The 23,945-nt window shown below is 42.8% G+C and overlaps 4 protein-coding genes across 5 annotated transcripts in view; 2 read left to right on the top strand and 2 right to left on the bottom strand.

The window, feature by feature from the left end:
- Positions 1-286: 286 nt before the first annotated feature.
- On the top strand, positions 287-3,690 carry gpr39 (G protein-coupled receptor 39). Its single transcript, XM_042764413.1, has 2 exons — positions 287-1,649; positions 2,636-3,690. Exons 1-2 carry the CDS (start codon positions 812-814, stop codon positions 3,109-3,111), a joined length of 1,314 nt encoding a protein of 437 aa, XP_042620347.1. The 5' UTR covers positions 287-811; the 3' UTR covers positions 3,112-3,690.
- Positions 3,691-7,413: 3,723 nt separating this feature from the next.
- On the bottom strand, positions 7,414-21,801 carry LOC109105683 (N-myc-interactor-like). Of its 2 annotated transcripts, XM_042764412.1 has the most exons (11): positions 21,682-21,801; positions 11,878-11,967; positions 10,641-10,698; positions 10,479-10,541; positions 10,244-10,402; positions 10,046-10,162; positions 8,663-8,819; positions 8,447-8,553; positions 8,157-8,343; positions 7,982-8,085; positions 7,414-7,907 (listed from the first exon to the last, which is right to left on the bottom strand). In XM_042764412.1, the coding sequence occupies exons 2-11, from the start codon at positions 11,937-11,939 to the stop codon at positions 7,704-7,706; spliced, it is 1,218 nt and encodes a 405-aa protein (XP_042620346.1). In that variant the 5' UTR covers positions 11,940-11,967; positions 21,682-21,801; the 3' UTR covers positions 7,414-7,703. The 2 variants fall into 2 exon arrangements, with proteins under 2 accessions (XP_042620346.1, XP_042620345.1); XM_042764411.1 differs by lacking the exons at positions 11,878-11,967; positions 21,682-21,801 and adding an exon at positions 10,801-10,815.
- LOC109105675 (protein mono-ADP-ribosyltransferase PARP14-like) lies at positions 10,895-22,785 on the top strand. Its single transcript, XM_042764409.1, has 26 exons — positions 10,895-11,206; positions 11,304-11,485; positions 11,898-11,943; positions 12,049-12,207; positions 12,450-12,686; positions 13,002-13,238; positions 13,859-15,927; positions 16,010-16,079; positions 16,179-16,283; positions 16,366-16,428; positions 16,519-16,695; positions 16,792-16,955; positions 17,040-17,070; positions 17,200-17,304; positions 17,556-17,618; positions 17,751-17,927; positions 18,014-18,186; positions 18,338-18,440; positions 18,522-18,641; positions 18,777-18,839; positions 19,085-19,264; positions 19,348-19,527; positions 19,609-20,244; positions 20,626-20,780; positions 21,453-21,627; positions 21,706-22,785. The coding sequence occupies exons 1-26, from the start codon at positions 11,035-11,037 to the stop codon at positions 21,999-22,001; spliced, it is 6,138 nt and encodes a 2,045-aa protein (XP_042620343.1). The 5' UTR covers positions 10,895-11,034; the 3' UTR covers positions 22,002-22,785.
- A 298-nt stretch (positions 22,786-23,083) lies between these two features.
- Positions 23,084-23,945, bottom strand: part of LOC109105712 (UBX domain-containing protein 4-like) — a 9,637-nt gene continuing 8,775 nt past the window's right edge. The window contains exon 13 of the mRNA XM_042764410.1: positions 23,084-23,659. Coding sequence (XP_042620344.1) covers positions 23,521-23,659 — 139 coding nt within the window. The 3' untranslated portion in view covers positions 23,084-23,520. The remainder of the gene's footprint in view (positions 23,660-23,945) is intronic.

Below are 23,945 nucleotides of genomic sequence, written 5' to 3'. Positions count from 1 at the left end.
ATAACAGACATAAAGCAATTACACAGACTGTCAACTCACTTCAACTGCTGTTTGCATCGATGAGCAATTTGATGAGTATAGTTTAACAAAATCTGGATGTGTAGATCATGTAGTTTCAGACCCAAATCCAGCAGCCCCTGATCTGAGCCTGTGACTGGACCGATGAAGGAGATCCACTGCTGCGACTGTGAGGATAAACACTGTGAAACCCTCATCACAATTAACAGCCATTAATAGCCACAATTACAGTTTGGATGGAACAACCTTTTAGTAAACTAAAATTGTCACAATATCATTTTCTGTAGAGCAAAAAAAAAAAAAAATGTTCACAATATCAACATTCTTCAAAACAACATCTTCTGTGTTCAAGAGAAGACAGAAACTCGTACAGGTTTGGAGCAACGAGGAAGAGTAAAGGATGACAGAATGATCATTTGTAGGTGAATTTTCACTTTGAAACACTTTAACATATGTACTGTGGCTGTGACTTGTGTAATCACACACAGCGCTTGAGGATCAGGACACACCCTCGTATCGTAAAGCATCATGTGACTAATAGTTCCCACTCAAATAGCGACGCTCAGCTCAGATCACGGCAGTATCTCGCGCCGCCTCCGCGTTCATTTGTCAAACTCTAATCATTAACTCACAGCAGAGCTTTCCAACACGAGCGGAGGAAGAGTCGAGTCTAAAGCACAGACCAACACGACCGAGCCGAGGTGAGACGCTCCGATCTTCATTATGAAGGATTCAGGGCCTTTCTGTTTCAAGTGAGACGCTGTGATTTTGTGCTTTGTGAGTTTGATGATTAATGGTGGTGATAACGGAGCAGATAAGCAGGACTAAAGTCAATAAGTCCACCAGAGAGACTGACATCATGGAGGAGAACGAGGAAGTGCAGAGAGACTGGAAAAAACTGGAGCCGAGTCTCGAGGTGAAGATCTTCCTCACGGTGCTGTACAGCCTCATCCTCGTCCTCGGGATCCTGGGAAACAGCGTCACCATCCGCGTGGCACAGGTGCTCCAGCGGAACGGATACCTGCAGAAGAGCGTGACGTATCACATGCTGAGTCTGGCCTGCTCCGACCTGCTGGTGCTGTTGATCGGGATGCCTGTGGAGCTCTACAGCGCCATCTGGTTCCCCTTCTCGTCCTCCTCCGGCGACGCCACCTGCAGGATCTACAACTTCCTGTTCGAGGCCTGCAGCTACGCCACCGTCCTCAACATCGCCTCGCTGAGCTTCGAGCGCTACCTGGCCATCTGCCACCCGTTCCGCTATAAAGCGCTGTCCGGCAGCCGCACCACGAAGCTGCTGCTGTCCGCCTGGATCTGCTCGGCGCTCGTGGCCCTGCCGCTGCTCGTGGCCACAGGAACCGAGGGACACGTCCCCGAGGGCCGCCGGACGCCGGTGCAGAACCTCACCTTCTGCACCAACCTGAGCCAGCACTGGGTCATGTACCGTACCAGCATCTTCACAGCGTTCACGCTCTATCTGCTCGTCCTGGGCGGCGTGGCCTTCATGTGCAGAGCCATGATCGCTGTCCTCCGGGCCCCGATGGGACCCAACGAATCCGGTGCGAACGGAGCTGGACCCAAACACGAGAGCGCACGGCTGAAAGCGTCCCGCAAACAGACCATCCTCTTCCTCGGTAGGACATCATTCATTATCTCATGTGTGTCATTATCTCTCAGGTCTCGGCCTGAATTTACCAGACATGACACCATTCCTGTTCACCTTTACCCTGACCCAACCTTACACAAATATCCACTGAAGCCTCCTTAACATGTTCTCTCTATCAGCGTCTAGAAAGTCCACTGATCTCAAACACTAACACTGAAGTCAGTCGGACTGAGACCACAGCCTCATCTTCAGCCTCGACCGGCTCATTCTTAAATTAGGCTCTGAAAGAAAAGCTACCGATTGCTTGTGCAGTCTATCTAATGGATAAGAGTAATTGCACACATACAGTAAATGCACAAGAGGTTAAACATATATACATTTAAAGAAACACTAATTTTGTACCAAATGTCTTCTGGGTTCTCACTAAATAGCAAGGATTTGAGGCAAAGCGTTTATGTGATTTCTGTTTTTTATAGAGAGTTGCATAAAAAAATAACAACCAGACAGAACTTCTGCAGAGTCGATGACCACGTCACAGTATACTTTACTTACATGATTCACGGCCGATGCACATCCACATCTGTCCAGTCTGTCTGCACATGAGAAACACTGAAGTGTAGAAGCAGTACCACAATGAAAAAAAGACAGAAGTACATCATAAAGCCTCATTATTATCAGTATGGTGTGAATTATAAGATCAAATACAACAATGATTCATATATTAAGTGATTTTGTGTTATATAATTCAAAATAAAATAATCGCTTCCCAAAGCTCTCGAGGGTGCGGGTCAGTGATCCACTAACCAGTTAATTAATTTACCTGAAAAGTGTGAATACGGGTGAAATATCAAACGAGTTAGTCTCTATTCAAGAGTTGCATAAAATACTTTTTTGGGGTAAAGAAGAAACCTTGTATAAAATGCAAACATGCTAAGATACTGTACCTGTCCTAGTGGATCCTGATGATGACAGATTCTTATTAAGTGTGTGTGTGTGTGTGTGTGTTCTCATTAGTGCTGATCGTCTGCGCTCTGCTCGTGTGCTGGATGCCAAATCAGATCCGCAGGCTGATGACGGCGGCGGTGCCCAAGTCGGCGTGGACCGTGAGTTACCTGCGCAGCTACGTGAAGCTTAATCCGGTGGCCGACAGCTTCTTCTACCTGAGCTCGGTGCTGAACCCGCTGCTGTATAACCTGTCCTCGCGCCAGTTCCGCTCGGCGTTCCTGCAGACGCTCCTGTGCCGTCTGTCGCTGCAGCACGCTAACAGAAGAACGCTGGAGAGCAGCCTGGCCTCCAAGAGCTCCAGAAGCACCTCTCGACCCCTGCTGCGGCGATCACTAGACCGCATACGGATGGTTATCGGCGACAGATCGACTCCTCCATCGTCAGTAGAGAGACAAAACCCTCCGAACCCCACCGCTGACCCGCTGACCTCTGAACCACAGGAGGACGAGATAAACCAACCTACTGCCCTGCCTAACACTAACTGATGAACAAACCAGCAGGAGAAGACTATAGACCACTATAGACCACTGTAGACCACTGTAGACCACGACAGACTATTTAAATCCTACATATTAACTCAAGGGTTGTGCAGCAGGGAATCTGTGATAAATCTGTTTGTGTCAACATCACTGATGACCGTCTGACATTCATTGCATTTTAATAAAGCACTATTTACAGAAACCCTGTGAAGAAAAAACTGAGCAAACTGTGACCCTAATGAAATCAGAACAAACTCAGAACTAAAATATTAGTGATGTCAAGGTTTTTTTTTTTTTACAGCTACTTGACTGTCATTAGAGAAAGAATAGAGCAGAGCCTATCTGACCCATGTTAACCAGCTAAAGTGAGGTGAGGACGCCCTCTGCTGATGAACTGAAGAGTCTTATAAGAGCTACTATAACCTGAAATACAGCAGGAACTCTCTCAGCTGGACACACATGCCTTAAAGGGGTCATATGATGTTGCTAAAAAGAACATTATTTGGTGTAATGCAATGTGTTTATGTGGTTTAAGGTTCAAAAAACATTATTTTCCACATGCTGTACATTATTGTTTCTCCTCTATGCCCCTCCTTTCTGAAAGGCTTCGATTTATACAAAGCTCATCGTTCTGAAACGCGAGGTGTGCTCTGATTGGTCAGCTATCCAGTGCGTTGTGATTGGCCGAATGCCTCAAGCGTATAACGGAAATGTTACGCCCCTCACCATACTGTGATGCTGTATCCCAGCAAGACCAGACAAAACAAATAAAACCCATTACAAACGAGGCATTTGTTGCATCCAGTGGGGACATAATTACTGATTATAATGACTTATACTGTGTTTTTACGTGTTGCGTTGCGTATTATGCTGCGTGAACATAAAACCATGTCTGCATTTGTGATCTGAGAAACAACAAACAACAAGCGCTACTCTACACTGCTCAAAACTCACGTTTGAATCATCAGTGACAAATCCTTTACATATGAAAACATACATACAGGCTGTGCCTAACATGATGAATACGGAGGTATAATCACTGATCACTGCCAGGGACATTTCTCCAGCATGAGACGAGACGTCTGACCAACACTCAGGACTTCTGCTAATATCACTGAGTGCTCAGACATGAACGAACACTCATGTTTTTTTGCTTTTTTTTGTGAGATTATTAAAGACATTATAAACTGAAGATGTGGGAAATGTTTTATCTTTTCCTGAAGGCGACTCAATATCAGCAGAGAGCAGAATGGATCAGATCATCCACCAAACGACTGAAAGAATACATCTTCATACGCAGTCCATTTTTCTTTGCATGCCTCTCTAAAATGATTTCAAGTTTCATGTTCCTCACTGGATTCAGTGAAAGTTGGAAACAATCTTTTGTTTTTTAAAAAAGTTCCATGAAAAACACAAATGAAAAACATTTAGGATTTGCATTTTCCCCATTTAATGGAAGTGTGAATGTGTGCAGTATTTTTAATGCAATATTGTGAAATATCATGAACTTTATTGACTTTTTGTCACTGACAAGATTTTTATTTTTATTTTGTAAAAATACATAAAGCCTTTAATTAGAAAAAGCTGAATAAATGAATAAATAAAAGGTGATAGTCTTCTGCAGAACAAATGGAAGTCCTGTCATTTACGAACTCTACAGCCCTGAATGTCAGCGGACACCACGTCAACTAGATGACCATCAGCACAAGACCACAGGAACCAGACGAGTCCTCTGCTAAATCTGACCCGTGCTGCAGCGCAGAATTAAACCACATCATGCTGGTTTGGTCCGGTCAGAGGAGAACTGGCCCCTGACTGAGTCTGGTTTCTCCCAGAACTGAGCTGGATGATGAATCACTGAATCATCATGAAATGACTTTAGCTGAGAAACTGACTGTTCTCTATCATCCTCTTGCACTGTAAAGCTGCTCTGACACAATCTGTATTTCAGAAAGCGCTGTAGAAATAAAAGTGACTTGCTTTGACTCACCACCATGTCTCTCTAAACACAGGAAGAGAAAATGTTGTTTTTAACTGATGTACGAAAAATAGTCCATATCATTTATGAGATATTCGAAAACTGTTTTGTATAAAGCCAAAAAATGAATAAAAATAAAATAAAAATAGCATAAATATGAGAAATTATTTAGTCAACATGTTGTCCTGCTCCATGTGAATCTGACCCAAACGTCTTTCTTTTCGCCTGGTTTCGCAGTGGTTTATGGTTTATGGCTGGACTATTGCAATGCTCTCTTAGCAGGTCTTCAGCCAGTTCTATCAAACCTCTACAATGAATACAAAATTCTGCTGCAAGATTAATTTTTAATGAGCCGAAAAGAATACACATCACGCCTCTGTTCATCAATTTGCACTGGCTACCAATAGCTGCTCGCATAAAATTCAAAGCATTAATGTTTGCCTACAAAACCACCACTGACTCTGGACCCCTTTACCTAAATTCATCACTTCAGACTTATGTGTCTCTAGAAGCTTGTGTTCTGCAAGTGAACGATGCGATGTTCATCCTAAAGAAGCACAAAATCACTTTCACAGACTTTTACATTAACTGTTCCTCCTGGAGGAATGACCTGCCCAACTCAATCCCAGCAGCTGAGTCCTTAGACAGCCTCAAGAATCGCCTTAAAACACATCTCTTCCATCTTTATTTGACCCTCTAACTCTACCAACTCTCTATTCTATTTTAATTGTACTTTATCTATTTATCTTCTTTTTTATTTATTTTTATTTAAAAACAAACAAAAAAAACCTAGCTTTCTATTTTTTCTATTGTACTTGTTTTTCTTTGTGTGTGTGTGTGTATGAGTGTGTATAATATATATATATATATATTGCTACATGTAGTGCGTTAGGCTAACCAAGACTTGTCATTTGCACTTATATATTGCTGCTCTTTTGTTAGTTTTGGCTGCTTTTATTGTCCTCATTTGTAAGTTGCTTTGGATAAAAGTGTCTGCTAAATAACTAAATGTAAATGTAATGTAACTGCTCGTGGAAGGAAAAGCAAATCCTTTGCGTTACTCCTCGAGTCAGTGCGAACGCGGACACAGATAGGACAGGTACATCTGCAAGATGTCTGGTAAAGATCACTTCACGTCGGTTTTACATTCATTCTAAATCATAAACATCTTAAAGACATCTTCTAAACGTCTATCTGACATCTGATAGGAAAGCTCCTATAGACGTATTGCAGATGAGCAAACACTCTAAGAAATACCTCTTGCAGATGTCAAGAGTGTCCGTGATGTACGTGTGCTGTCTATCAGGGAATGTTTCAACAGGTGTGCTCGACATCGATTGGTGAGATTTGCCATCTGCAATCGCTGGATTGATTAGACATAATATTTGACAATTAAACAAATGTTTGAATTTTATATGCAGCTCATTGCATATGCTCACTGAAAATGTATGTGCTGCTTAATCCAGTGCCTGTATGCACAAGAAAGTTCAAGATAACGTTCAGACTGTAGCCTTACAGTTAGTCTCCATGTAGTTTGTCTGGCATGTGATGCTCTTATTGACGCAGGCCAGTGTTGGTGTGTGGAAGACGCTTACTAGTTAGGGAGGAAAACTGACCTTCTGAGAGAGAATTAGAGGTTAGATACAAACACACCCTCTTCAGCACACTGTCCAGAGTGAGCGGCTCCGCCTGTACAGTATTTTCTCCTCTTCAGCATCTCTGGCCTCTCTTAACAGTCATTTATAGACTCAGGCATGAAGTATTATACGCTGTGTAGGCTTTAGCTCCCTGAGTTTTGATGCACGACCAGTAACTTTGTTTTACAGTAAGTTATTTCTTATTTATACAGAACAATAGTAAGATTAAAAACGAGTAAGTTACGCAATACAAAATAGTATGAAAATAAAATGCACGTTTCACAAATATTTATTTCATGTTTTCTTTAAATAAAAATCATACTTGTAACCAATTGAATGAGGAAGCGGGTGAAATGGCTCAGTGATCTGATCTGTGGACCTGTGTTGTGAAATCATCATCACTATCCGGTAATCACACACGTGACCAGACGTGGATCTGTGATGAAGAGCGACGGGATCAAGATTCTCTGGATTTCTTATCCTCAACATAAACTTCACATGAAATGCTGAAACTAACCCCGCTGTTTTTTTTTAAGTCTTCAGATCTGATGCAGAATATGATCTGAAGAGTCTTTTATCTGTAGACATTAAATTCATATACAACACTTATAATTCACCACTGATTGACTTTACATTTAGTCTTAGTGATGTCAAATTAAAATTTCTACATCTAGTGGTTAAAGATGCAGCCCATTGCAGATAACAATAGAATAAACTTTATTTTAATATAGAATTTGTACATCAACACATCTTCATCCGGCTGATGATCTGAGCAGAAAATCTACTTCATCCGTTTTAATTATAATATTATTTTATGATGCTCAGTTTTGTCATATTGTTACAGAATACAGTGAAGAGATATGGTTATTATAATCCGGAGGAAAAACTGAAATATCCCACAAACATAAGCATGTAACAAGCATGTAAATATGACTAATGCGTCACTGATTTGGAGTAAACCCTGGTGTGGTTGCATTCTGAACTCAAGCTTCCTTTTCTTTGCTGTCCTCGCTGAAGAAAGCCGTCAGCCGCTCTCCATCAGGAACGTATTTGATGTTCTCCACCTCTCCTCCATAGTTGCTGGGCTTCTGGAAGTGGATCTCCAGATGATCCTGAAGATCTTCTTCGTCCATCAGCGCCTGGATTCCCCCCAGCAGCACGGTGCGACGCGGTGCCCCCGAGTACGTCTACAACATCACAACAAACACCATCAAACACACGTCCTTCTGCACCCAAACAGATTTCTGATACAGAAACGCACCTGAAACTTCCTGAGCTGATACTCATACAGAGGAAGAACATCGACCACCACATCGCTGCCGGTGTCGACACAAAACTTCCCTCTGTGAACCAGACTCTCTGCAACTGAAAGTGAACCAGAACCGTTCAGAAACACTCAATATCGATATGGAGCATGAAAGCGGACGCAGACACACCTCCGGTGCTGATGAAAGTGACGCGGCCCGAGCCCGTATCCTTGTGGTACTCCAGCTTCTCCACTTCCCCTCCGCCGCGACTCGCTCTGGAGAACGACAGCTCCAGCCGGTCTCTCATTCGCTCCTCAGGTAAAGTGGGCGGGGCGTTACAGAACCTGACGCTCTTCTTTGACACCTGGATATGAACCTGAACAACAGAAGTAACAATCCTCTATTATAAGCAGCTCACGTCAACAGACAACATGTTATCCTGGACACAGTAAAGAAGAAAACTTCTGAAATCTCTCTACCTCAAACTTCACAGAGGGATCCAGAGTTAAAGCATACGGCTTCACCTCCATCTTGGCTTTGTCACAGGCCACCGAACACTTGGCCAGTCTGAGGATCTGCTCCGCCACTGAAAGACACCAAGCACTCCTCATTATGAGAAACAAACAGCAAATCAATGCGAGTAAAACCAGACAAACATACACATCTTCCTAAACCGAGGAACTTGCGGTCCATACCCTTCTCTTCCTCAAAGGTGATGAGCGCCTGGCCGCCCTTCAGCAGAAACGAAGGTGTTTGTGTGACGGTGAACACAGACTCCACCTGATCTTCAGCCTCGTCTCTCTCCTGCACACGAGCAAACTTCACTGCTTTCACTGGGATTCTGGCTTCAATCTGCATTTCAGAGAGCATGAAGAGAGAGTTATTACTCCGTCAAAGCTCAGATTTCGTGTCAGGATCTGAGTTGAGCACACTGTGAGTTTGAGGCTTTGTACAGTAAGAACATTTTATGAATGTATTAAAGAAGTATGTGACAAGAGGAGCAAAAGCGCTATTGGTATCACTATTGTTCATCCCATTTCACCTGCTTACACTACGCCCTAAAAGTGTGTACTTATTTTTTATGAAGAAAAGAGAGTGTGTAGCAGATGAGTAGGCAAGCTTGTGATAAACTATTATAAAACGGAGAGTTCCGGTCCTTGATTCTGATTGGCTGAGCACGTTCGAAGCTGTTCTAAATTACTCTAAAAAGTAACATACACCTTTGTTTACTTCTGTGTGTTGCTTAGCAACCACTTTATTGCAACCACAACCGATTCTGAGGAACTACATTGTTTGGTGGAAGAATACTGTTTTATTAATAGCATTACACTTTATTTGCTCTGTTTTATTTTGTGAAACCTTACTATGTATATGGAATAACCGGTTTATAAAAGCAATAAGCCCCAAGAACCCGTGGTTTACAGTGAATTTATAACAGCTAAAGGGCGTTAGGCACAACACGAAGTGGAGCCTAACAACCTAACAACACCCCTTAGCTGTTATAAATTCACTGTAAACCATGGCTTCTTGGGGCTTGTTGCTTTATCTTGTCATAATTGCCTCTTTAACAGACGGCTCGGTCACTTCGTCACACGCAGAACTCTCCTCATGTGTTTGCACAATGATGCTTTTAAAAGTTAACCACCAAATATATCTTTATAAAAGTTCACAATGTTGTTGCAGATGAAGTATAACGTGGATTTTCTTTGTCATCCAGTTAGACATTGATTATTAATCACTCAAAGCGCTTAACTATCAGTCTCTCATATCCTCCATGTTTGTAGTTTTTTTAAACACTTTTTTTGTAGTTCTAATCAAATCTTTGTCCAGCGCATGATGTTGTGGGTAATAAATAGTAAACCATCCAGGTACCTTTAGGATACTCATTTAAACACTACAATTTGGGATGCACTAATTCTAAATTAAAATAAAATTTAGGACAGATGGAATGCTATTTGGCACGTGACTACATCTGACACATCCTCCTCGATCCTTATATGCTCAGTGTCAGGTGGAGTAGGTTACTAATTGTACAAGTCAACCTAAATGCACAGATTGTAATAGTAAAACAGGTCAACCTTGAATCTGCGTCGCAGAGAGTCACTTTCGTCCCTTTTGAGCTGAAGCTTCTTCTGAAGATCATAAAGTTCTTTCTTCAGATCCTGGTGGACTCGGTCCAGACTCTTCCTCTCCTCCTGAAACACAGCAGGATGAACACAATCCTCAGCATCTGCTTTCTCTTTCAGTGGTTAGTCTGATCACGCCTCGAAATTCACCTGCACTTCTAGAAGATCTCTATTAAACTGGTCAGAAACTTTGTCTTCAGAGTCCATGAAGCTCTGAAGTTCTGCCTCGGCTCTTTTCTTTTCAGTCTCTGCTTCAATTTTTTCCAGCAGCAGTCTGGATTTGTCATTGTCTGCAGACTCGATGAGATGCTGTGTGAACATCAGTAATGATTAATATCGTTATAGGTGACGGATTGAAGTGTGTGTAGAGTTTGTGGGGTTTAACCTTGTACTTCTTCAGCTCCGCAGCAGCGTCGCTCATTCTGCTCTCCTCGTCCGGGTTTACAAGCTGCTCGTTTTCAACACGAAACCAAAACACGATAAAATGTTAAACAGAATGCCCAAGGAAATCTCAAAAGTGTGTGAATTTGTCGTTATGGACACGTACCTCGCCGTAGACTTGTTTTTCCGCGTCGTCAGACATGATTCTCCCGAAATCGAAAGTACTGAAGTAAATGTAAAACTCCAGGTAAAATCCGAATCAAGCCTCCAAACCCTTCTCGAATGACTGACTAATCGCACAGATATTTCCACCACTTATAATTTACCTCTTAACTTCCTGATCCTGCCCCGAACTGGACTGTATTGATCAGAAGTCACATGAACGAGTCCTGAAGCAAAAGTGAAAGCACCGGAGTCCGATCTCGGTGCAACAGCGAGCGGCGGGTTCGATTCGGTCACCATCGCGTGATATTAATATTATATTATTAATATGTCTCTCTTCGGGGCTCGATAAGATGACAGTCACTCATGTTCTGTCGGGTTGGCTCTGAAGCGCAAACATGGAAGAGAAGAGTCTGATTCTCGAGGGTCTTCCGGCTGATTTCGACCGTGTCAAATCAAAGCTCGAGCTTTATTTTAGAAATAAAAGAAGATCTGGAGGAGAGATCGTGCAGGTTCGAGAACATCACGAGGACAAACGAAAAGCGCTTCTGATTTATATGAGCGACGATGGTGAGTCATGAACACAACATTTAATTAATGACCTGATTAAAGACTGAAGTGTCTTGATAAATGGAAGAGTTTTACAGGAAATGTCCCTGCTTTCCAGATCTGAAGAAGGTGCTCGACAAAAGGGTCCATAAAGTTGATTTCAAACCTCATGGATCTGTGGAAGTGACCGTGAAACTCCCAGAAGACCCTGCGGTCAAGAAGACCAAACCAGCAGTGCTGCCAAAACCCCAACCCGAGAGATGCCTTCCCCTCAAATCACTGCCCGCTCCAGCCGTCCAGGTCACTTGAGACCATTCGTAATTACTAACATTAATATTAGACTACAAGTTTCCTGATTCTTGTCTATTCGAAAGAACGTGGAAGCAACTGGACATTTTTGCTGGTTGCATAATAAACATAGAAACTATGTTAAGACTGTGTCTTAAGAACTAGTTTGACCAACTAGTTAACCAAGTGGTAATCAATCTTACTTTTCGGATTCAGGAGATACTTTTTATGTAACTAACTTTACAAAGTTATGAGCAATCCTTTGAACTCTTTAAAACCATTAGATGCTCTTTTAAGATTAATCTATGCAGTTTATGCACCCAGCACCTGATCTTGATGTAAATGTCAAAGGAAAAATAAGAACTTTAAAGAAAAATGAGTGATTTAAAAAAACATTTACTTACTTCCTCCTTATCGCACAAAGGTCTCTCCCGTCAGAAAGCCTGCAACAGCAATTAAAGGCCATAAAGGTTGGGCTGTAATGCTTCTTACTCCTAGTGTTTAAAAAAACAATCACTGATTTCAAAACTTTTACTACGACACTTTGGATGTGTATATATTTGTTCATTACACAGAAGATGAGGAGGATTCTGAAATACCAGATCTTCTCATTACCACCTCTGGTTCAACTGAGAAGGAAACCCTTCAGATGTATTTTGAACAATTCACAGAGCAATTTGAGCTAGCAAAGCACGGAAATAACAGCTGGATCCTGAAGCTCTGTAGCCAGTCAGGTATGATTTATGAGAGCTTGTTTCCTAGATGCACAGAGACGTCACGGTGTGATGTGAAATAAACTGGTTTTGCAAGTCTATTTCTGTGCATCACTTACACATTACTCAGGCCAAAGAAACTATCATTAGAAAACTAGCACTCAAGTGAGAAAAATAAAAGCAAACCATGATAAAAGCATCCAACTTTAATCCATCTGTGAGATCAGAAATATCAGAATTAACACTGTTGACCCTTTTCTCAGATTTAAAGGAGATTTTGGGCCAGAAAGAGCATGGGTTTGGTATAACTTTAGAAGTGTATAAAGGAGGAGGTCTGGGAGAGCAGCTGGACCCGCGTCGCTTCATCTTGACCGGCTTTGATGGAGCCACAGACTGCAGCATGATCTCACTGTTCATTGGCAGCTGTAGCAAGAAAACAGAGCACACTTGGGAGACGCTTGATGATGGCAGGATTGTTGTCACCTTCAAACACGATATCGGTGGGTTTTGAAGCTCTGGCTGGCTGCTGGGTTTCTGTGTTCTCATCGCTCTCTGCCCCTGAGCGACCTCCGTTGCTGAGACGCCTGCTTTCATGCTGCCTATATTTCTTCGTCTTTTGGGTCTGGTACTTCTGTGAACATTAATATGTTCTTTTCTTTATCTATCTACATAGACTAATCAAATCCTCTATATATGTGAAAATGAATGCTACAAGAACCTGATCAGACTGCTGTGGTCAACATACAAATAAACACTGGGGAAAATACACAAACTCAGTGCATGGATCATTTTCTTCCTTCCTGTTTTATCAACAGATGTGGCTTCATTTTCAAGGAAGTGCACCTCGAAGCAGCTGCAGGGTCGAGACATCGGAGTGACCCGTGTGGAGCGGACGGACTCGGTCCTGGTCCAGGGAGACTTGGAGAAGCTCAGTGAAGATGTTCTCACACTTTACTTCAGTAACAAGAAGAGGAGCGGAGGAGGAGACGTCCAGTCCTTCATATGGATCAACAGACGAAAGAGTGCAGCCATCACCTTCGGAAACTGTGATGGTGGGATTATTTGCAAAGATGAAAGATTAATTTAGATTCAGCACAAACAGATCTAAAAATTGGTCATGTGCATATTGTATAAATGTTATGGAGAAATAATAATACTGTGCAATGGTAATTCCCTGTTGTCTTCTGGTCATTTTGACCCAGAGAGGATTTTCTTTTTCCCCAAAATAAATCTCACATTATGCTATATTATCACCAAATCTTGGATTCGGTCATCTTGTGTGAGTACTGTTTCTTTACAAAGTGTTTTTAGTCATTTTCACAGATCCATGTGAACGAGGAACATTCTGACAACTTTGTTGTCTGTACAGCAATGTGCAATTTTAGTAAAAATTGATAGCCTGAATGCACTGTAAGTCGCTCTGGATAAAAGCGTCTGCTAAATGCATAAATTTAATTTTAAATTTAGTACATTGCTGTTGTGTAAACGTACCCTAAATCCAAAATTTGGTGATTATATAACATAATGAGAGATTTACAAGCAATTTAAAAGGCAAGTCATTTTTGACTGGAAACACCAAATTAGGAAAATGATTTTTAACACTGCACAAGGGCTAAAATATAAAGAACAAACCTAATTTGAAAAATGTAACCTGTCTTTTCTGTTGTAATAGATGCACATGCAGTGGTGGAACAAAGACACAATGTTTGCGGCACAGAAGTTCACGCTTCACTGTTCTACTCAAGTTTACAAAAGGCTTTAACTGGAGAAAAACCAACCCTGACTGATAAAATATCCACAAAAGTGAACGTTCCTGTCAGTGAAGAGCTGCTCCGCTTCTTTGAAACCAATGAGCGATGCAGAAAACAACTGGAGAGTGATGCCAAACAGTTCCATGCCAAAGTGCTTATTGACAGCTCCGCCACAGAAAATGAACTGATTCTGGAGATGGATGTCAACAAAGAGTCGCTGGCTGCGCTGCAGATCGCTCCCACGTGGGAGTCCAAGACAATGAGGGAAATTCAGTCCTTTCTGAGCAGATATGACACAGCAGAGCTGACGGCGGAGAAGGATGTCTGGACGAGATCTGAGAACGGCTGTAACAGTCTCGTCACGCTCAACACTGCACTCTTCTACAGGGAGCTCAGCTCTAAAGTTGTAATTGCTGGAGAGAAAGAAGAGGTGAAGGTCCTCTCAGACAAGATCAGGGCACTCCTGGAGAACACTGCTGCTGAGGTGGAAGAGGAAAGAAACACAACTGAGGTGGACATCCAACTAGACTGCAGAGAGATGTTTGATCTAATTAAAGAGCGTGTCGAGTCCAGATTAGGGCAGGTGAGTTTATCACATGATGAGAAGCAGCACATCATCTCTCTCAGAGGTCTGAAGGATCAAGTAGATTCAGTGGAGATGATCATCAAGCAAGCTCAGATGAACATTATCACACATCAGCTAAAGCTTTCTTCACATCTCATTCACTTTCTGAAGTCTCTGGATCTTAAAAAGTTTGAGCAAGACCATTTTCTCCCAAGCCACATTCCAGCTAGACTTTTAAAGCGACAGGATTTTTTTGTGATCATGGCTGAAAAAGAAAACCTAAAGAGAGCTGAAGACAAAATAAGTGAGATTCTCAGAGAGCAGGTTATACAGCTTTCTCCCAATCAGACCGGTGAAACATGGACACACTTTCTCAGGAATCTTACAGATGAAATAGAATTGTTCCAGAAAGCTCATGACATCAGCATCACACAATCAAATAACGAGGTAATAATATGTGGGTTTTCCAGTGCAGTTGCAGATGTTACAGGAAAAGTGAAGACATATCTGGACAACAAGGAACCAACAACTGAGAACGTCCCTCTGAAATCTGAGCGAGAGGTTGAATTTGTGGAGTCCTGCCTGAATCTGTCTGAGCTCCCAGAACTCAAGCGCCTCAGTGCTGCGGTACTCGCTTACAGAACATCAAACTCGCCTTGTCTGAAGGTCACAGCAGCTAAAGACAACATCAGAGACACTGTGCGTATCGTGCAGCAGCAGATCTCATCCATTCTTATGGAGAGCCATAAATATTGCAAAGCAGGAGAAGCAAAGGTTCTGGAGAAACATGAAGCCAACGTGAAGACCAAAGCTAAGGAGATACAGTGCAGTCTGTATTTATCACAAGAGCATGTGGTCAAATCCGGCCCTCAGAAGAGCTTCACACACAAAATAGGCAACTTCATGACTCTGAGCATCACAGAGGGAGACCTGCACCATTTCACAGCCGACGCTTTGACCTGTCCAATGAATGCCAATCTAGCTTTCAATAACCCTGTGGCTCAGCGCTTTCTCCAGTTCGGTGGCGACAAGATCACAGAGGTGTGTAAAACTCAGCAGAAGCAACAGCAGAGTCTTCTGCCTGGAGACGTGGTGCTCGGTGATGCTGGGAAACTCAGCGCTGGGACACTCATTTACGCCGTGTTGCCTCAGAAAGGACAGAGGCTGGACTCTCACTACCTTCAGTCAGCCGTGTATAACAGCCTCCTGAAAGCAGAAGGAAGAGGATGCGCCTCGATTGCACTGCCAGCAATCGGTTGTGAAAGCTTCGGCTTCTCTGTCAAAGACAGTTGTGTGGCGCTCCGAGCCGCTGTTCTTCAGTTCTGCAGCGACCATCAGAACTCTCCTAAAAACATCAGACACATCAGTATAGTGGATTCAGATGAGAAGACTGTTGAGGAGTACAACGCTCTGATCCAGGAACTAGTATGATCCCTCCTATATGCAAACATTTATTAACAGTGTTTAGCATGTTTTATCATTGATCACCTGCTTTATTTTCTAACAGGGATTTCCTGACACATCAACAACAGTTCCTCTACAATCCTTGAAGCTAAAGCACGGATCAGACATGAGAGGTACTTGTAATTTCACTACTGCTGGTCACCATGTTTCCTAAACTTCATCTGAAGGGAACTTATGTACTTTTCTTTTCACATTGCTGGGAATTAAATCAGTGCTGATCAATGGTGTGCCCATATGCCTGAAAAAGGGTGACATCACCAAAGAGACGGTGGATGTCATTGTGAATTCATCCAATAAAAGTTTAGATCTTAACACCGGTAAGAGTTTCTTTGCTGCAGCATCAATCCTTTAGGTACCTCAAAGATTTGGGTTATTATATTTACTGTAACTTCCTTACAGGTGTCTCTGGTGCCATCTTAAAAGCTGCTGGACAATCTGTTGTTGACGAATGCAAAAAGCAAGGTATCTCTGACTCTTTCTGACAGTGGAGTACACAGATGCTTATACTCTAAAGGGAGCGCTGAGTGATTTCATTCACATCTGCTTGTGTAGCTCCTCTGAAAGCAGGTGCAGCAGTGCTGACGGGTGCTGGAGCGCTTCAGTGCAAGTATATCGCACAGATGGTTGGGCCGGACAGCACCGCCGACATCACATCCTCTCTGGAAAAGGTTCTGAACCTCTGTGAGGACAAAACGGCCACCACTCTGGCCATTCCTGCGATTGGAACAGGCATGACAGCAAACAGATTCTCTGTTACTTAAAAATACTTTTTTAAAGCACTGTGAGGAAATATCAAGCCCTGAGCAATAATCTTGTTTTCTGCAGGACGAGGTGGCTTTCCCCCGAAAGAATCGATCAAAGCCATCCTCACAGCAATCGAGAAACATCTGAAGGAGCCGAACTCATCCTGCCTCCGGAGCATCACTGTGGTGGCATTTGAACAGAAGACCTTTGATGCCTTTCGTGACCATTTTAAAGTGTGGAATAAGGTTAATACTGATGGGATAACAAAATAATATTGTCCAGATTAATTTTTTTATTGCTTAAATTTGGTTTCATTTGTTTTTCTCCAGCCTTCATCCGGCAAGATGCCAGAAAATCAAGGTTTTAACAACTCTGCATTTCCAAAAATAAATACGCTCTAGTTTTTTAAATACACCATAAACCTCTTTTCGTGTAATAGTTGTTATATTTCAAGGAATTTTCATTTTAAATCTTTCTCGTGTTCTGTAGTGAAAATTGGAAGCGTCAGAATCGAGGTAAAGAAAGGTGACATCACTAATGAAACCGTCCGAGGGATTGTCAACACCACCAACAGGGACATGAGTTTGAGAGGAGGTCTGTATGACCAAATAGAACTCAACATACACAAAACTGACTCTTTTATATCAACACATTAATTACTCTAAAACAGTGGTTCTTAACCATGTTCCTGGAGCCACAACACTGCACGTTTTGCATATCTCCTTGATCAAACACACTGATTAATGTCATCAGCTTATTAGTAGAGACTGGGAAACATGCAAAGAGACATGTTGGGGGGCAAGGCGTCCCACCTTGATGAGCTCAAAAGTGTCTTTGTCCTTCAGGAGTGTCTGGTGCCGTATTTAAAGCAGCTGGAGCATCTGTGGAGCAGGAGTGTCAAAAGCACGGTGAGACGTCACATGCCAAAAAATGAAACCTTGTTAATGATCAACTGCACGAGCAAGAGCATTCTGGTTATCAGCACAGCTGTGATTGGGCCACAGACATAAATGTCTTTCTTTAAACAAATTCTGCTCTAGGTGCACTGCAGGATGACGTCGCAGCCGTGACCAGCGGTGGAAACCTGCACTGTGACTTCATCATTCACATGGTCGGCCCGCACTCGGCGGCAGAGACGAGATCACGTGTGAAGAAAGTTCTGGAGCGCTGTGAGGAGAAGCAGATCACCACGGTCTCCTTCCCTGCCGTGGGCACCGGTACGGATGATGGTCTTAAATGTGGCATGTGCTGGTCATCGTGTGTGTGATGCGTGTCTCACTCCGTGTGATGGCTCTTGTTAAAGGTGGCGGAGGCGTTCAGGGGCCGGATGCTATCAATGCGATGCTGCAGGGCTTTGAAGATCATCTGTCTCAAAACATATCAACGGTGATCAAGCTCATCTACGTGGTAATTGACCGGGACAACGTCCTACAAGAGTTTCAGAAAGGTCTCAAAACATGGATTGCAAATACACAGGTAGAGTTGCCACATGCTTAACCGTAACCCACTTCTGAATGGGTCTATTATTCAGAATTGAAGGATACCTTTCAAGTGTCCTTGTGATTAATTAAATATCGAATGTAAATGCTTTTGCCCTTTACCATTTAATTAACATCAACACAATTAGGAGAGTGAAGATGATGAATATGATGATGATGGAGATGATGAGTGGGAGGATGACAGCTCAACGGAAGAAAGCTCCTCATCTGACCAAGGAACAGGTGCCAGCGGTAATGCAGTGTTTGATGACTTTTTAAAAATCTGCCGTTATAGGTGTTCCAAATTTGATTAAAATGTTTTCATTTCACCAGCAAACCCAGTGGAGGTGATGATGGGCCCGATTAAAGTCAAGGTGTTTAGCGGAGACATCACTCAAGAGACTGTCGAGGCTATTGTTAACAGCACGACGACAAGCCTCGATTTGAACACAGGTGAGTTTGTTTTTGATATCGCTCCGAATCTGATGAACGGTCATTTTCCAGACATACAGCACATGAAATAGGGAGTGTTGTAGCTGAATAACTAAGTGGAGGTGGTGCTCAGATCTAGTGTGTCCTTATGTGCAGGTGTATCAGGAGCCATTCTCAAAGCATCAGGACAAACGGTGGTGAACGAGTGCAAATCAAAAGGTACAACCTTCAGCTTCAGTCAATAGTCTTAAATATCCTGGTCCTGGAGAGCCAATGTCCTGCAGAGTTTAGCTCCAACTTGTCACGAAATACCCGTATGGAAGATTCTAGTAATCCTGAAGAACTTGGATGACCTTGGTTCAGGTGTATTTAATTGGAGTTAGAGAAAGATTCTGCAGGACAGTGATCCTCCAGAGCAGGATTAGACACTCCTGTTCTAACAGAATAATCTCTCCTGATTAAAGCGCCTCAGCCTGCCGACGGCATGATCCTGACCAAAGCTGGAAATCTTTCAAATATCAAACACATCATTCATATGGTTGGGCAGACCAATGAGAAAGGCATCAGCAGCTCCATGTACAAAGTTCTGAGGATGTGCGAAGAAAATAAGATTCAGTCGGTTTCATTCCCAGCTCTTGGAACAGGTAAGTTAGTCCATTCAGAAATACAGATGAGCAAAGCCAAGCAAAGGTATCTGAATGATGCTAAAATGCTTAATGTTCTTCAGGAGCAGGAAACTTGGCCGCTGCAGGAGTTGCCAATGCAATGACAGAAGCTCTGTCTAACTTTATCAAGGACTCACCAAAACACCTGAAGCGTGTCCACATCATGATCTTCCAAGCGAAGCTGCTGCCAGACTTTCAGGAAGCGGTCAAGAAGTGCAAGAAGATTTCTCGAAATGCTTCTGGTATGTTTCAGTGCATGAACGTACAGTGTGAGGCATGAGCTGGAACTAATCTGGTTACTTTAACTTGTGTTTCCTGAACAGCGGGTCTGGTCAAACCCCTCCAGAAACCGGTGATCCCTGTGCCGACACAGCGACCAGCTATTTGTCTAGCCAAAGAAACGGCCGCTGTATTGTTCCCGGTTATGGCCGTTGAGGTTTACGGGACGTCCCCTACAAACCTCGCCAAGGTCAAGAAGCTCCTGGACGAGCTGGTCAAGGAGGAGTGCATCAGTAAAGACGTCCAGTCGAGCCACATCACAGACCTTCCTGAAACGGACAAGAAGGCCATCGTGGCCCTGAGCCGAGCCAATCAAATCAGCGTTCTGGTGACCAGTTCGGATAAGTTAACGGTATCAGGGAAGAGAGACGACGTCTTAGATGCTGTGCTGAAGATAAATGGCTTCATCCAGGCAGCGCGAGACCGAGAGACGCGTGAAGGTGAGGTGAAGCGTCTGCGGGAGACGCTGTGCTGGGAGGTGGCGAGAGGAGAACGCTGGGAGTCACTGGAGTCCGGCATCAGCTACGACATCGAGCTGGCCTTCCACCGCAAGCAGAAGAGCTGCCAGTACCAGGAGAAGGGCGAGACCTACACGGTGGACTTCGACAAGATGGAGGTCACAAACAGCAAGCGGGAGTCCTGCAGGATCAAGAGGACTCTGCTGGGAGATTCTGATACGGGTATGACTGACCACAGTCTACTAGAACAACAGATCCTAAAGTTTTCACGAGAATCAGAAGCATCAGGGTGTAAAGTTATGCGATTTGTGACTTCCAAAAGCAGAAGTGCAATGTATTTCCCAAAGATAGCTAAGATAAAACAAAAAAGCACAATGTACAGTTCAAACTTCTGTTAAACTGACCTTATAAACTTTGGAAAGTCCAGTTACTAGTTCTGTCTCAAACACTATATCAACACTATATTGTTCCTCATTTGAGATGTCATCTGATTTGGACGTGATTTCCAGTTGTATGTTGTATGTAAGCACCAGTGAGGCATCTGTGGGTATCGTCTGATAGCAGAAACTGTTCCTTCTGTAACTTTCCTTGTTTGTTTCTCAGCAATCATTCATCCTCCTACAACATGGACCAAAATGGATGGACGGGATTTAGAAATAATCACATTACAATCAAATTCAGCAGAGTACAAGAACATAGAAACAGCCTTTCTGAAATCCAGCCAACATCCTAATGTGAAGCCTGTCCAGGTTCAGCAGGTAAAATGTGTCTTAACTTGCATCTCACCGGACATTATACATCAGAACACAAGCATCAGTACTTAAAGTCAACCGCATTCACAACTCATTCCACATCCCTAATACGACTTATTTCAGAATATGGAAATGAAGCAGTCTTGTAGCTCAAACAGTAGAGTACTGCAAGGACATGGGTTCAATTGGAGAATGCACAAATTGATAAAAAACAATGTACATTGTGAATGCAGTGTAAGTCACTTTGGATAAAAGCATCTGCCAAATGCATAAAAAGCAGAATATTCGATGATGAACCATGGTTTTACTACAAATAAAACCAAAAAACCATGGTTACTATAGTTAAACCATGGTAACCACAAATTAACCATGGTTTTGCTATATTAACCATAGTTTAACCATGGTATTTGTAGTAAATCCGTGGTTATACAAATGGTAGTCAACACGCCAAAAAACCATGGTTACTACAGTTTTACTATAATTAAACCATGGTTAATTTTCATAACCGGGAACTTGCTTTTCTCCATGATGCCAGCTAAAGAAGAAAGTCGTTTCAGAGTTTTACAATTTGGAATAACATGCACTGATGAATTGCTGTTGTGTTAAGAAATAAGAGCTGATTTTGATTTCATTTTGAGTTAAGGCCTGTCTTTATTAACGTCTGAAGTGATTTCTCAGATCGACAGGATTCAGAGTCAGTCGCAGTGGCAGAGATACTGTGTGCTGAAACAGGCTGTGGATAAGAAATACCCCAAACAGACAAACGAGCGCCTGCTTTATCACGGAACGACCAAAGAAATATGCCAGAAGATCAACAAGAACGGCTTCAACCGCAGCTTCTGTGGGAGAAACGGTACGTCATGTTTGACCCGTAACTGCCTGTTTGTTGCAGCTTCACGATACTGACCTGTGACATGTGCTCTGGTTTGAGCGGTTGTTCACGGTGAAGGCACTTACTTCGGTAAAGAGGCCTGGTACTCCTGCCAAGACCAGTATTCCAACCCAGACGACAAACAGCTGAAGTACATCTACCGAGCGCGAGTGGTGACGGGCTCGCTGTGTAAAAGCAGAGGCGGAATGAAGGAGCCGGATCCGATTAACGCTGCTGACCCGCGGGCCGGACTGCACGACTGCGCCGTGGACAGCCTCCAGAACCCGTTCATCTTCGTGGTGTTCTGTGACGCGGGAGCGTATCCAGAGTACCTCATCACCTTCAAATCCATATAGTCCTCCAACAAACCCTACAAGAGCACATTTACCCTGAATGCTGCTGACAGAGATTATGGGAGAGTCTAGATGTAGGGCTGTCAATCAAAAATCACTTCATTAATTACGTTAATTGCATAGATCGATATTAGCTAAGAAAAGCTCCCAAATAAGGAGAAATTCTAAGACATCAAAGGGATTGTTCACCCAAAAATTAAACTTGTCTGCATTTACTAACCCTCATGTTGTTCCAAAACAGCTGCTGGTCCCCATTGACTTCCATGGTGATTTTTTTTCTCAATACTATTAAAGTCAATGACTACCAGTATCTGTTTGGTTATCAACAGTCTTCAAGATCTCTTCTTTTGTGTTCAATAGAAGAAAGAAACTCACACAGGTTTGGAACAACATGAGGGAGAGTAAATGATGACAGAATTTTCATATTTGGGTCAACTCTCTCTTTAATGTGACACATGAACAGACAACAGATGTCTTTAGAAGTGAATATAATCATACAATTGACCATCAGCCAATCACTGATCCTTTCATCTGTCTGCTGGAAGCCTTTTACATGCTACATGCTCTCATGCTTTGTTTTTAAAATGTGTTTTCTGTTACTAAAAGGGAAACATAATAATTATCATGTTTTTACGGCATTATATTTGTTAATCAATCATTCGACAGCCCTACCGGAGAAAGAGCTGCACTTCATCCTGCAGTGTTTTAAACTTTTGATATAGTTTGATACACAAATGTTTGCTTTTATCTGAAACTTTATAATGATAATAAACACATTTGTAATCTGTCTCGATTGACTTTCTGATCTCTGTGAGACGAGCAGAACTCATAAAGAAACCAAAGGGAAAATAATACAGTAAAAGAATGAGAACCCCAAATACTTTTCCCTTTAATATGAATTACAAAACATGATCACACTGAGTACAACACATAGCAGTAACCGAATGTTTCTTTGCAAATTATTGTGACATGATTAATACATTTAACGTGTCATACATTTATACATTAATGAAGACACATAGAGAGTTCTAGAAGATTAAATAGGAGCACAAAATCAAAAGAGAAGAATGACTTCAGTCGAAGCGTTTCATTGAAAAACATCTTTTATTCTTTATTCTATCGTTAAAGGATCAAGTAGCATCTGTGCTCAAACTAGTAGAAAGACATTCTATTGCCGAGGCAGTTGATGACGCTGTGGGGTCAAATCCACCAAATAAAACGCCACAAACCGCCGGATATTCACAACAGACCGCATTCACAGCGCTGGTTACTGTATTAAATCAATCCAGGCAATAACAGATGCAGCTAATGCATCAAAGCCTCGGACCTGTGTTTCTCCAGCCTGGAGTCGTCCTGGGTGAAGTGTTGGGCACGCAGAGGATCTCTGTTAAAGCGAGTTAGGCTAACCTGATCTGATTTACCCATGCGGGGTGGAGCCGGAGGGGAGGGGATGGAAATCACAGCCCTACATGATAAACCCACCGTTAAGACTGACACACACTCAAACAAGAGGCTCGCCGTGCTACATCTGCTGCGTGGAGTTCCCGTTCCAGGTGTTGTTGTCGTCCTCGTTGTCTTCTTGAGTCCGTAGTCGGTATATTTTACCTTCTTTCTTGAAGTCCTCAGGCCTCTTCTCATGAACTCTCTTACGAACCGCATCTCTGGAGCGGAAAACAGCAAAACAAGCAGAATTGAGCAGAAATTCATCTGTTTATCACTGACACACAATAACCTGACACACAATCAGTGTCTGGTAAAAGGAGGTTTGTGAGGCTGCAGTGAGGTCACAGTGAGGTCACAGCAGAGATGGACACTCAAGTGACTCGCACTGTTACAGACTTCAGACTCGACTCGAGGAAAAGGACTCGTGAATATTTTAAAAGCAACTTGAGTCTAAATCCTTATATAGAATAACTGATATTCAAAAGGCGGACCCATCCGCACCCC

Source organism: Cyprinus carpio, chromosome A9, assembly GCF_018340385.1.
Source record: "Cyprinus carpio isolate SPL01 chromosome A9, ASM1834038v1, whole genome shotgun sequence".
NCBI classification, from domain to species: domain Eukaryota; kingdom Metazoa; phylum Chordata; class Actinopteri; order Cypriniformes; family Cyprinidae; genus Cyprinus; species Cyprinus carpio.
This window is presented reverse-complemented; position numbering and strand designations above follow the sequence as displayed.